General features: G+C 45.3%; 1 protein-coding gene across 1 annotated transcript; it reads left to right on the top strand.

Moving 5' to 3' along the window:
- Positions 1 to 11,136: 11,136 nt before the first annotated feature.
- On the top strand, positions 11,137 to 13,173 carry LOC139070428 (piggyBac transposable element-derived protein 4-like). The gene has a single exon (XM_070552648.1). The coding sequence runs from the start codon at positions 11,910 to 11,912 to the stop codon at positions 12,642 to 12,644; it is 735 nt and encodes a 244-aa protein (XP_070408749.1). The 5' UTR covers positions 11,137 to 11,909; the 3' UTR covers positions 12,645 to 13,173.
- Positions 13,174 to 14,071: the final 898 nt, after the last annotated feature.

Raw genomic sequence — 14,071 nt, 5'->3', positions numbered from 1 at the left:
GAAGGTAGAATCTATTGAGTTGTAAGTGATCTGAACGTTTCATGATGATCGCATATTCCTATAGGGGGTCAAACCATGTCCCAAAGGTCACCGGATCTGGTGGCACTTTAAAGAAGTAGTCCAGTTACACATTGGTGGGCTTATAACTTGGCTTCTGAATATCCTAAAGAGGTCAAGTTTGTTTTAGAGTACTCCAATCAACAGCCCCTATTACCTCAAAAAGGAATGGAGTCATTAGCACTTATGGTTTTTAAATGGCACCCAGAATTATGTTGCACAAAGCACAATTTCACATCATTCTGGGTCCATTTGTGTGAAAACAAGGTCCAATCAGGCTGAAACGTTACAAGAAGGTAGAATTTATTGAGTTGTAAGTGATCTGAACGTTTCATGATGATCGCACATTCCTAAGGTGGTCAAACCATGTCCCAAAGGTCACCGGGCCTGGTGTCACTTTAAAGAAGTAGTCCAGTTACACATTTGTGGGCTCATAACTTGGCTTGAGAATGTCCTAGATTGATCAGGTTTGTTTCAGAGTACTCCAATCAACAGCCCCTACAACCACAAAAAGGAATGGAGTCATTAGCACTTATGGTTTGTAAATGGCACCCAGAATTATGTTGCACGAAGCACAATTTCACATCATTCTGGGTCCATTTGTGTGAAAACAAGGTCCAATCAGGCTGAAACGTTACAAGAAGGTAGAATCTATTGAGTTGTAAGTGATCTGAACGTTTCATGATGATCGCACATTCCTATAGGGTGTCAAACCATGTGTTCAAAGGTCACCGGGCCTGATGTCACTTTAAAGAAGTAGTCCAGTTACACCTTTGTGGTTTTATAACTTGGCTTCTGAATGTCCTAGAGAGGTCAGGTTTGTTTTAGTGTACTCCAATCAACAGCCCCTACAACCACAAAAAGGAATGGAGTCATTAGCACTTATGGTTTTTAAATGGCACCCAGAATTATGTTGCACGAAGCACAATTTCACATCATTCTGGGTTCATTTGTGTGAAAACAAGGTCCAATCAGGCTGAAACGTTACATGAAGGTAGAATCTATTGAGTTGTAAGTGATCTGAACGTTTCATAATGATCGCATATTCCTATAGGGGGTCAAACCATGTCCCAAAGGTCACCGGGCCTGGTGTCACTTTAAAGAAGTAGTCCAGTTACACATTTGTGGGCTTATAACTTGGCTTCTGAATGCCCTAGAGAGATCAGGTTTATTTTAGTGTACTCCAATCAACAGCCCCTACAACCACAAAAAGGAATGGAGTCATTAGCACTTATGGTTTTTAAATGGCACCCAGAATTATGTTGCACGAAGCACAATTTCACATCGTTCTGGGTTCTTTTGTGTGAAAACAAGGTCCAATCAGGCTGAAACGTTACAAGAAGGTAGAATCTATTGAGTTGTAAGTGATCTGAACGTTTCATGATGATCGCATATTCCTATAGGGGGTCAAACCATCTCCCAAAGGTCACCGGATCTGGTGTCACTTTAAAGAAGTAGTCCAGTTACACATTGGTGGGCTTATAAATTGGCTTCTGAATATCCTAGAGAGATCAGGTTTGTTTTAGTGTACTCCAATCAACAGCCCCTAAACCCACAAAAAGGAATGGAGTCATTAGCACTTATGGTTTGTAAATGGCACCCAGAATTATGTTGCACGAAGCACAATTTCACATCATTCTGGGTCCATTTGTGTGAAAACAAGGTCCAATCAGGCTGAAACGTTACAAGAAGGTAGAATCTATTGAGTTGTAAGTGATCTGAACGTTTCATGATGATCGCACATTCCTATAGGGTGTCAAACCATGTGTTCAAAGGTCACCGGGCCTGATGTCACTTTAAAGAAGTAGTCCAGTTACACCTTTGTGGTTTTATAACTTGGCTTCTGAATGTCCTAGAGAGGTCAGGTTTGTTTTAGTGTACTCCAATCAACAGCCCCTACAACCACAAAAAGGAATGGAGTCATTAGCACTTATGGTTTTTAAATGGCACCCAGAATTATGTTGCACGAAGCACAATTTCACATCATTCTGGGTTCATTTGTGTGAAAACAAGGTCCAATCAGGCTGAAACGTTACATGAAGGTAGAATCTATTGAGTTGTAAGTGATCTGAACGTTTCATAATGATCGCATATTCCTATAGGGGGTCAAACCATGTCCCAAAGGTCACCGGGCCTGGTGTCACTTTAAAGAAGTAGTCCAGTTACACATTTGTGGGCTTATAACTTGGCTTCTGAATGCCCTAGAGAGATCAGGTTTATTTTAGTGTACTCCAATCAACAGCCCCTACAACCACAAAAAGGAATGGAGTCATTAGCACTTATGGTTTTTAAATGGCACCCAGAATTATGTTGCACGAAGCACAATTTCACATCGTTCTGGGTTCTTTTGTGTGAAAACAAGGTCCAATCAGGCTGAAACGTTACAAGAAGGTAGAATCTATTGAGTTGTAAGTGATCTGAACGTTTCATGATGATCGCATATTCCTATAGGGGGTCAAACCATGTCCCAAAGGTCACCGGATCTGGTGTCACTTTAAAGAAGTAGTCCAGTTACACATTGGTGGGCTTATAACTTGGCTTCTGAATATCCTAAAGAGGTCAAGTTTGTTTTAGAGTACTCCAATCAACAGCCCCTATTACCTCAAAAAGGAATGGAGTCATTAGCACTTATGGTTTTTAAATGGCACCCAGAATTATGTTGCACAAAGCACAATTTCACATCATTCTGGGTCCATTTGTGTGAAAACAAGGTCCAATCAGGCTGAAACGTTACAAGAAGGTAGAATCTATTGAGTTGTAAGTGATCTGAACGTTTCATGATGATCGCACATTCCTAAGGTGGTCAAACCATGTCCCAAAGGTCACCGGGCCTGGTGTCACTTTAAAGAAGTAGTCCAGTTACACATTTGTGGGCTCATAACTTGGCTTCTGAATGTCCTAGATTGATCAGGTTTGTTTCAGAGTACTCCAATCAACAGCCCCTACAACCACAAAAAGGAATGGAGTCATTAGCACTTATGGTTTTTAAATGGCACCCAGAATTATGTTGCACGAAGCACAATTTCACATCATTCTGGGTTCATTTGTGTGAAAACAAGTTCCAATAGGGCTGAAACGTTACAAAAAGGTAGAATCTATTGAGTTGTAAGTGATCTGAACGTTTCATGATGATAGCACTTTCCTAAGGGGGTCAAACCATGTCCCAAAGGTCAACGGATCTGGTGTCACTTTAAAGAAGTAGTGCAGTTACACCTTTGTGGGCTTATAACTTGGCTTCTGAATATCCTAGAGAGGTCAGGTTTAATTTAGAGTACTCCAATTAACAGCCCCCATTACCCCAAAAAGGAATGGAGTCATTAGCACTTATGGTTTGTAAATGGCACCCAGAATTATGTTGCACGAAGCACAATTTCACATCATTCTGGGTTCATTTGTGTGAAAACAAGGTCCAATCAGGCTGAAACGTTACATGAAGGTAGAATCTATTGAGTTGTAAGTGATCTGAACGTTTCATAATGATCACATATTCCTATAGGGGGTCAAACCATGTCCCAAAGGTCACCGGGCCTGGTGTCACTTTAAAGAAGTAGTCCAGTTACACATTTGTGGGCTCATAACTTGGCTTCTGAATGCCCTAGAGAGATCAGGTTTATTTTAGTGTACTCCAATCAACAGCCACTACAACCACAAAAAGGAATGGAGTCATTAGCACTTATGGTTTTTAAATGGCACCCAGAATTATGTTGCACGAAGCACAATTTCACATCGTTCTGGGTTCTTTTGTGTGAAAACAAGGTCCAATCAGGCTGAAACGTTACAAGAAGGTAGAATCTATTGAGTTGTAAGTGATCTGAACGTTTCATGATGATCGCATATTCCTATAGGGGGTCAAACCATGTCCCAAAGGTCACCGGATCTGGTGTCACTTTAAAGAAGTAGTCCAGTTACACATTGGTGGGCTTATAACTTGGCTTCTGAATATCCTAGAGAGGTCAAGTTTGTTTTAGAGTACTCCAATCAACAGCCCCTATTACCTCAAAAAGTAATGGAGTCATTAGCACTTATGGTTTTTAAATGGCACGCAGAATTATGTTGCACAAAGCACAATTTCACATCATTCTGGGTCCATTTGTGTGAAAACAAGGTCCAATCAGGCTGAAACGTTACAAGAAGGTAGAATCTATTGAGTTGTAAGTGATCTGAACGTTTCATGATGATCGCACATTCCTAAGGTGGTCAAACCATGTCCCAAAGGTCACCGGGCCTGGTGTCACTTTAAAGAAGTAGTCCAGTTACACATTTGTGGGCTCATAACTTGGCTTCTGAATGTCCTAGATTGATCAGGTTTGTTTCAGAGTACTCCAATCAACAGCCCCTACAACCACAAAAAGGAATGGAGTCATTAGCACTTATGGTTTTTAAATGGCACCCAGAATTATGTTGCACGAAGCACAATTTCACATCATTCTGGGTTCATTTGTGTGAAAACAAGGTCCAATAGGGCTGAAACGTTACAAAAAGGTAGAATCTATTGAGTTGTAAGTGATCTGAACGTTTCATGATGATAGCACTTTCCTAAGGGGGTCAAACCATGTCCCAAAGGTCAACGGATCTGGTGTCACTTTAAAGAAGTAGTCCAGTTACACATTTGTGGGCTTATATCTTGGCTTCCGAATGTCCTAGAGAGATCAGGTTTGTTTTAGTGTACTCCAATCAACAGCCCCTACAACCACAAAAAGGAATGGAGTCATTAGCACTTATGGTTTGTAAATGGCACCCAGAATTATGTTGCACGAAGCACAATTTCACATCATTCTGGGTCCATTTGTGTGAAAACAAGGTCCAATCAGGCTGAAACGTTACAAGAAGGTAGAATCTATTTAGTTGTAAGTGATCTTAACGTTTCATGATGATCACACATTCCTATAGGGGGTCAAACCATGTCCCAAAGGTCACCAGGCCTGGTGTCACTTTAAAGAAGTAGTGCAGTTACACCTTTGTGGGCTTATAACTTGGCTTCTGAATATCCTAGAGAGGTCAGGTTTAATTTAGAGTACTCCAATTAACAGCCCCCATTACCCCAAAAAGGAATGGAGTCATTAGCACTTATGGTTTGTAAATGGCACCCAGAATTATGTTGCACGAAGCACAATTTCACATCATTCTGGGTCCATTTGTGTGAAAACAAGGTCCAATTAGGCTGAAACGTTACAAGAAGGTAGAATCTATTGAGTTGTAAGTGATCTGAACTTTTCATGATGATCGCACATTCCTATAGGGGGTCAAACCATGTCCCAAAGGTCACTGGGCCTGGTGTCACTTTAAAGAATTAGTCCAGTTACACATTTGTGGGCTTATAACTTGGCTTCTGAATGTCCTAGAGAGATCAGGTTTGTTTTAGTGTACTCCAATCAACAGCCCCTACAACCACAAAAAGGAATGGAGTCATTGGCACTTATGGTTTGTAAATGGCACCCAGAATTATGTTGCACGAAGCACAATTTCACATCATTCTGGGTTCATTTGTGTGAAAACTAGGTCCAATCAGGCTGAAACGTTACAAGAAGGTAGAATCTATTGAGTTGTAAGTGATCTGAACTTTTCATGATGATCGCACATTCCTATAGGGGGTCAAACCATGTCCCAAAGGTCACCGGGCCTGGTGTCACTTTAAAGAAGTAGTCCAGTTACACATTTGTGGGCTTATAACTTGGCTTCTGAATATCCTAGAGAGGTCAAGTTTGTTTTAGAGTACTCCAATTAACAGCCCCTATTACATCAAAAAGGAATGGAGTCATTAGCACTTATGGTTTGTAAATGGCACCCAGAATTATGTTGCACGAAGCACAATTTCACATCATTCTGGGTTCATTTGTGTGAAAACTAGGTCCAATCAGGCTGAAACGTTACAAGAAGGTAGAATCTATTGAGTTGTAAGTGATCTGAACTTTTCATGATGATCGCACATTCCTATAGGGGGTCAAACCATGTCCCAAAGGTCACCGGGCCTGGTGTCACTTTAAAGAAGTAGTCCAGTTACACATTTGTGGGCTTATAACTTGGCTTCTGAATATCCTAGAGAGGTCAAGTTTGTTTTAGAGTACTCCAATTAACAGCCCCTATTACATCAAAAAGGAATGGAGTCATTAGCACTTATGGTTTTTAAATGGCACCCAGAATTATGTTGCACAAAGCACAATTTCACATCATTCTGGGTCCATTTGTGTGAAAACAAGGTCCAATCAGGCTGAAACGTTACAAGAAGGTAGAATCTATTGAGTTGTAAGTGATCTGAACGTTTCATGATGATCGCACATTCCTAAGGGGGTCAAACCATGTCCCAAAGGTCACCGGATCTGGTGTCACTTTAAAGAAGTAGTCCAGTTACACATTTGTGGGCTTATAACTTGGCTTCTGAATGCCCTAGAGAGATCAGGTTTATTTTAGTGTACTCCAATCAACAGCCCCTACAACCACAAAAAGGAATGGAGTCATTAGCACTTATGGTTTTTAAATGGCACCCAGTTTTATGTTGCACGAAGCACAATTTCACATCATTCTGGGTTCTTTTGTGTGAAAACAAGGTCCAATCAGGCTGAAACGTTACAAGAAGGTAGAATCTATTGAGTTGTCAGTGATCTGAACGTTTCATGATGATCGCATATTCCTATAGGGGGTCAAACCATGTCCCAAAGGTCACCGGATCTGGTGTCACTTTAAAGAAGTAGTCCAGTTACACATTTGTTGGCTTATAACTTGGCTTCTGAATATCCTAGAGATGTCAAGTTTGTTTTAGAGTACTCCAATCAACAGCCCCTATTACCTCAAAAAGGAATGGAGTCATTAGCACTTATGGTTTTTAAATGGCACCCAGAATTATGTTGCACGAAGCACAATTTCACATCATTCTGGGTCCATTTGTGTGAAAACAAGGTCCAATCAGGCTGAAACGTTACAAGAAGGTAGAATCTATTGAGTTGTAAGTGATCTGAACGTTTCATGATGATCGCACATTCCTAAGGTGGTCAAACCATGTCCCAAAGGTCACCGGGCCTGGTGTCACTTTAAAGAAGTAGTCCAGTTACACATTTGTGGGCTTATAACTCTGCTTCTGAATATCCTAGAGAGGTCAAGTTTGTTTTAGAGTACTCCAATTAACAGCCCCTATTACCTCAAAAAGGAATGGAGTCATTAGCACTTATGGTTTTTAAATGGCACCCAGAATTATGTTGCACGAAGCACAATTTCACATCATTCTGGGTCCATTTGTGTGAAAACAAGGTCCAATCAGGCTGAAACGTTACAAGAAGGTAGAATCTATTGAGTTGTAACTGATCTGAACGTTTCATGATGATCGCACATTCCTAAGGGGGTCAAACCATGTCCCAAAGGTCACCGGATCTGGTGTCACTTTAAAGAAGTAGTCCAGTTACACATTTGTGGGCTCATAACTTGGCTTCTGAATGTCCTAGATTGATCAGGTTTGTTTCAGAGTACTCCAATCAACAGTCCCTACAACCACAAAAAGGAATGGAGTCATTAGCACTTATGGTTTTTAAATGGCACCCAGAATTATGTTGCACGAAGCACAATTTCACATCATTCTGGGTTCTTTTGTGTGAAAACAAGGTCCAATAGGGCTGAAACGTTACAAAAAGGTAGAATCTATTGAGTTGTAAGTGATCTGAACGTTTCATGATGATAGCACTTTCCTAAGGGGGTCAAACCATGTCCCAAAGGTCAACGGATCTGGTGTCACTTTAAAGAAGTAGTCCAGTTACACATTTGTGGGCTTATAACTTGGCTTCCGAATGTCCTAGAGAGATCAGGTTTGTTTTAGTGTACTCCAATCAACAGCCCCTACAATCACAAAAAGGAATGGAGTCATTAGCACTTATGGTTTGTAAATGGCACCCAGAATTATGTTGCACGAAGCACAATTTCACATCATTCTGGGTCCATTTGTGTGAAAACAAGGTCCAATCAGGCTGAAACGTTACAAGAAGGTAGAATCTATTGAGTTGTAAGTGATCTTAACGTTTCATGATGATCACACATTCCTATAGGGGGTCAAACCATGTCCCAAAGGTCACCAGGCCTGGTGCCACTTTAAAGAAGTAGTGCAGTTACACCTTTGTGGGCTTATAACTTGGCTTCTGAATATCCTAGAGAGGTCAGGTTTAATTTAGAGTACTCCAATTAACAGCCCCCATTACCCCAAAAAGGAATGGAGTCATTAGCACTTATGGTTTGTAAATGGCACCCAGAATTATGTTGCACGAAGCACAATTTCACATCATTCTGGGTCCATTTGTGTGAAAACAAGGTCCAATTAGGCTGAAACGTTACAAGAAGGTAGAATCTATTGAGTTGTAAGTGATCTGAACGTTTCATGATGATCGCACATTCCTATAGGGGGTCAAACCATGTCCCAAAGGTCACTGGGCCTGGTGTCACTTTAAAGAATTAGTCCAGTTACACATTTGTGGGCTTATAACTTGGCTTCTGAATGTCCTAGAGAGATCAGGTTTGTTTTAGTGTACTCCAATCAACAGCCCCTACAACCACAAAAAGGAATTGGCCTCTCTCCTGGAGGCGCTCAGTCAGACCGAGTGCTCACATAAGGCAAGATGCTCCTCGGGGCGCGTCTTGCTGGGGCCTCTCTCCTGGAGGCGCTCAATCAGACCCAGTGGTGACACGTGGCAAGACGCTCCTCGGGGCGCGTCTTGCTTGGGCCTCTCTCCTGGAGGCACTCAGTCAGACCCAGTGGTAACACGTGGCAAGACGCTCCTCGGGGCGCGTCTTGCTTGGGCCTCTCTCCTGGAGACGCTCAGTCAGACACAGTGTTGACACGTGGCAAGACGCTCCTCGGGGCGCGTCTTGCTTGGGACTCTCTCCTGGAGGCGCTCAGTCAGACCAAGTGTTGACATGTAGCAAGACGCTCCTCGGGGCGCGTCTTGCTTGGGCCTCTCTCCTGGAGGCGCTCAGTCAGACCCAGTGGTGACATGTGGCAACACGCTCCTCGGGGCGCGTATTGCTTGGGCCTCTCTCCTGGAGGCCCTCTGTCAGACCCATTGTTGACATGTGGCAAGACGTTCCTCGGGGCGCGTCTTGCTTGGGCTTCTCTCCTGGAGGCCCTCAGTCAGACCCATTGTTTACATGTGGCAAGACGCTCCTCGGGGCGCGTCTTGCTTGGGCCTCTCTCCTGGAGGCGCTCAGTCAGACCCAGAGGTGACATGTGGCAAGATGCTCCTCGGGGCGCGTCTTGCTTGGGCCTCTCTCCTGGAGGCCCTCTGTCAGACCCATTGTTGACATGTGGCAAGACGCTCCTCGGGGCGCGTCTTGCTTGGGCCTCTCTCCTGGAGGCGCTCATTCAGACCGAGTGCTGACATAAGGCAAGATGCTCCTCGGGGCGCGTCTTGCTGGGCCCTCTCTCCTGTAGGTGCTCAATCAGACCCAGTGGTGACATGTGGCAAGACGCTCCTCGGGGCGCGTCTTGCTTGGGCCTCTCTCCTGGAGGCGCTCAGTCAGACCCAGTGGTGACACGTGGCAAGACGCTCCTCGGGGCGCGTCTTGCTTGGGCCTCTCTCCTGGAGACGCTCAGTCAGACACAGTGTTGACACGTGGCAAGACGCTCCTCGGGGCGCGTCTTGCTTGGGACTCTCTCCTGGAGGCGCTCAGTCAGACCAAGTGTTGACATGTGGCAAGACGCTCCTCGGGGCGCGTCTTGCTTGGGCCTCTCTCCTGGAGGCGCTCAGTCAGACCCAGTGGTGACATGTGGCAACACGCTCCTCGGGGCGCGTATTGCTTGGGCCTCTCTCCTGGAGGCCCTCTGTCAGACCCATTGTCGACATGTGGCAAGACGCTCCTCGGGGCGCGTCTTGCTTGGGCCTCTCTCCTGGAGGCGCTCAGTCAGACACAGTGTTGACACGTGTCAAGATGCTCCTCGGGGCGCGTCTTGCTTTGGCCTCTCTCCTGGAGGTGCTCAGTCAGACCCAGTGGTGACATGTGGCAACACGCTCCTCGGGGCGCGTATTGCTTGGGCCTCTCTCCTGGAGGCCCTCTGTCAGACCCATTGTTGACATGTGGCAAGACGCTCCTCGGGGCGCGTCTTGCTTGGGCCTCTCTCCTGGAGGCCCTGAATCAGACCCAGTGTTGACACGTGGCAAGACGCTCCTCGGGGCGCGTCTTGCTTGGGCCTCTCTCCTGGAGGCGCTCAGTCAGACCGAGTGCTGACATGTGGCAAGACGCTCCTTGGGGCGTGTCTTGCTTGGGCTTCTCTCCTGGAGGCCCTCAGTCAGACCCATTGTTTACATGTGGCAAGACGCTCCTCGGGGCGCATCTTGCTTGGGCCTCTCTCCTGGAGGCGCTCAGTCAGACCGAGTGCTGACATGTGGCAAGACGCTCCTCGGGGCGCGTCTTGCTGGGGCTTCTCTCCTGGAGGCGCTAAGTCAGACCCAGTGTTGACATGTGACAAGACGCTCCTCGGGGCGCGTCTTGCTTGGGCCTCTCTCCTGGAGGCACTCAGTCAGACCCAGAGGTGACATGTGGCAAGATGCTCCTCGGGGCGCGTCTTGCTTGGGCCTTTCTCCTGGAGGCCCTCTGTCAGACCCATTGTTGACATGTGGCAAGACGCTCCTCGGGGCGCGTCTTGCTTGGGCCTCTCTCCTGGAGGCGCTCAGTCAGACCGAGTGCTGACATAAGGCAAGATGCTCCTCGGGGCGCGTCTTGCTGGGGCCTCTCTCCTGGAGGCGCTCAATCAGACCCAGTGGTGACACGTGGCAAGACGCTCCTCGGGGCGCGACTTGCTTGGGCCTCTCTCCTGGAGGCGCTCAGTCAGACCCAGTGGTGACATGTGGCAACACGCTCCTCGGGGTGCGTATTGCTCGGGCCTCTCTCCTGGAGGCCCTCTGTCAGACCCATTGTTGACATGTGGCAAGACGCTCCTCGGGGCGCGTCTTGCTTGGGCCTCTCTCCTGGAGGCCCTCAATGAGACCCAGTGTTGACACGTGGCAAGACGCTCCTCGGGGCGCGTCTTGCTTGGGCCTCTCTCCTGGAGGCGCTCAGTCAGACCCATTGTTGACATGTGGCAAGACACTCCTTGGGGAGCGTCTTGCTTGGGCCTCTCTCCTGGAGGCCCTCTGTCAGCCCCAGTGTTGACATGTGTCAAGACGCTCCTCCGGGTGCGTCTTGCTTGGGCCTCTCTCCTGGAGGCGCTCAGTCAGACCGAGTGCTGACATGTGGCAAGACGCACCTCGCGGCGCGTCTTGCTTGGGCTTCTCTCCTGGAGGCCCTCAGTCAGACCCATTGTGTCAAGACGCTCCTTGTTTTCACACAAATGGACCCAGAATGATGTGAAATTGTGCTTCGTGCAACATAATTCTGGGTGCCATTTACAAACCATAAGTGCTAATGACTCCATTCCTTTTTGGGGTAATGGGGGCTGTTAATTGGAGTACTCTAAATTAAACCTGACCTCTCTGACTGACTTGCATGCTTATATTGGAATCCTGGTATTAGCTGGAGTATACAGGTCAAAGGGAGAAGCAACTGCAAGTCTATGGAATGAAGAGAAGGGAAGGCCGATCTTTCGTGCAACAATGTCTCTTGAGACATTTCACAAGATATCTCGTGTGATCCGATTTGACAACCGTGAAACCAGAGCCAGTCGCTGTGAAAGAGACAAACTTGCTGCAATCAGAGATGTATGGGATAAATGGGTGGAGATTCTACCTTTGTTGTACAACCCTGGTCCCCATGTGACTGTAGATGAGCGCCTTGTTCCATTCAGGGGCCGCTGTCCTTTCCGACAGTATATGCCCAACAAGCCGGCCAAGTAAGGCATCAAAATATGGGCAGCTTGTGATGCTAAATCTAGCTATGCATGGAATATGCAGGTGTACACTGGAAAGCTACCTGGAGAGGCATCTGAGAAGAATCAGGGGATGCGTGTGGTGCTGCAGATGAGTGAAGGGCTGCAAGGGCATAACATCACCTGTGACAACTTCTTTACATCCTACTGGCTTGGAGATGAACTTCAGAAAAGAAAGCTCACTATGTTGGGAACAATCAGGAAAAATAAACCAGAACTTCCCAGTGAAATTCTGAAGATGCAGGGAAGACCTCCACATTCCTCAAAATTTGTTTTCACCGAGAAAGCAACAGTTGTTTCATACTGCCCAAAGAAAAACAAAAATGTTCTTGTCATGAGCACAATGCACACAGATGCATCTCTGAGCACAAGAGAAGACAAAAAACCACAAATGATCCTGGACTACAACTCCACCAAAGGAGGAGTAGACAATCTTGACAAAGTCACAGCAACATACAGCTGCCAGCGCAAAATAGCTCGTTGGCCCTTGGTGATTTTCTACAACATTGTGGATGTGTCAGCTTACAGTGCCTTTGTCCTGTGGACTGAAATCAACCAACATTGGAATGTCGGCAAACTGTACCGACGTCGGCTTTTCCTAGAAGAACTGGGCAAAAGTCTTGTCACCCCCGAGATCCAGAGGCGAGCCAGACCAGCTCGATCCCCAGCAGCAGCAGCTATCATTGAAAACGTCAGGTCTGCATCATCTGACCAATGTACAATGAATCCAGTGGATACAGGTGCAAAGAAATGAAAAAGATGCCAGGTCTGTCCCTCACAATAAGACATTAAAACAAGCACCGTTTGTGAGAAGTGCAAGAAGTGCATTTGCAGAAAGCACACAGTTACACTCTGTCCATCATGTGGACAACACTGAAAATGTTGAACATTGAAAATCTGAGAAAAATAAAAGTGTTTGTAAAGAAGGAAAACTTTTACTAACTAGTTCTTACAAATAGTTCTGGATATTCAAACTTTATTGTGTGTCTGTGTTTTAAATGTTTTTTCTAATGGAAAATAAAGTTCCTGTTTTATTGCAGTTTTTTTTACAGTTCTAAGTGAATTTAGACAGGGCGGGTCAAAATGACCCGCAACATAACCAATGTGATTTTTTTTCAACATAATACAAGGGTTAAAAACCATAAGTGCTAATGACTCCATTCCTTTTTGTGGTTGTAGGGGCTGTTGATTGGAGTACTCTGAAACAAACCTGATCAATCTAGGACATTCAGAAGCCAAGTTATGAGCCCACAAATGTGTAACTGGACTACTTATTTAAATTGACACCAGATCCGGTGACCTTTGGGACATGGTTTGACCCCCTTAGGAAAGTGCTATCATCATGAAACGTTCAGATCACTTACAACTCAATAGATTCTACCTTCCTGTAATGTTTCCGCCTGATTGGACCTTGTTTTCACACAAATGAACCCAGAATGATGTGAAATTGTGCTTTGTGCAACATAATTCTGGGTGCCATTTAAAAACCATAAGTGCTAATGACTCCATTCCTTTTTGGGGTAATGGGGGCTCTTAATTGGAGTACTCTAAAACAAACCTGACCTCTTTAGGATATTCAGAAGCCAAGTTGTAAGCCCACAAAGGTGTAACTGGACTACTTCTTTAAAGTGACACCAGGCCCAGTGACCTTTGGGACTAGGTTTGACCCCCTATAGGAATGTGCGATCATCATGAAACGTTCAGATCACTTACAACTCAATAGATTCTACCTTCTTGTAATGTTTCATCCTGATTGGACCTTGTTCTCACACAAATGGACCCAGAATGATGTGAAATTGTGCTTCGTGCAACATAATTCTGGGTGCCATTTACAAACCATAAGTGCTAATGACTCCATTCCTATTTGTGGTTGTAGGGGCTGTTGATTGGAGTACACTAAAACAAATCTGATCTCTCTAGGACATTCAGAAGCCAAGTTATAAGCCCACAAATGTGTAACTGGACTACTTCTTTAAAGTGACACCAGATCCGGTGACCTTTGGGACATGGTTTGACCCCCTTAGGAAAGTGCTATCATCATGAAATGTTCAGATCACTTACAACTCAATAGATTCTACCTTCCTGTAACGTTTCAGCCTGATTGGACCTTGTTTTCACACAAATGGACCCAGAATGATGTGAAATTGTGCTTCGTGCAACATAATTCTGGGTGCCATTTAA

Source organism: Nothobranchius furzeri, chromosome 6, assembly GCF_043380555.1.
Source record: "Nothobranchius furzeri strain GRZ-AD chromosome 6, NfurGRZ-RIMD1, whole genome shotgun sequence".
Taxonomy (NCBI): Eukaryota; Metazoa; Chordata; class Actinopteri; order Cyprinodontiformes; family Nothobranchiidae; genus Nothobranchius; species Nothobranchius furzeri.
This window is presented reverse-complemented; position numbering and strand designations above follow the sequence as displayed.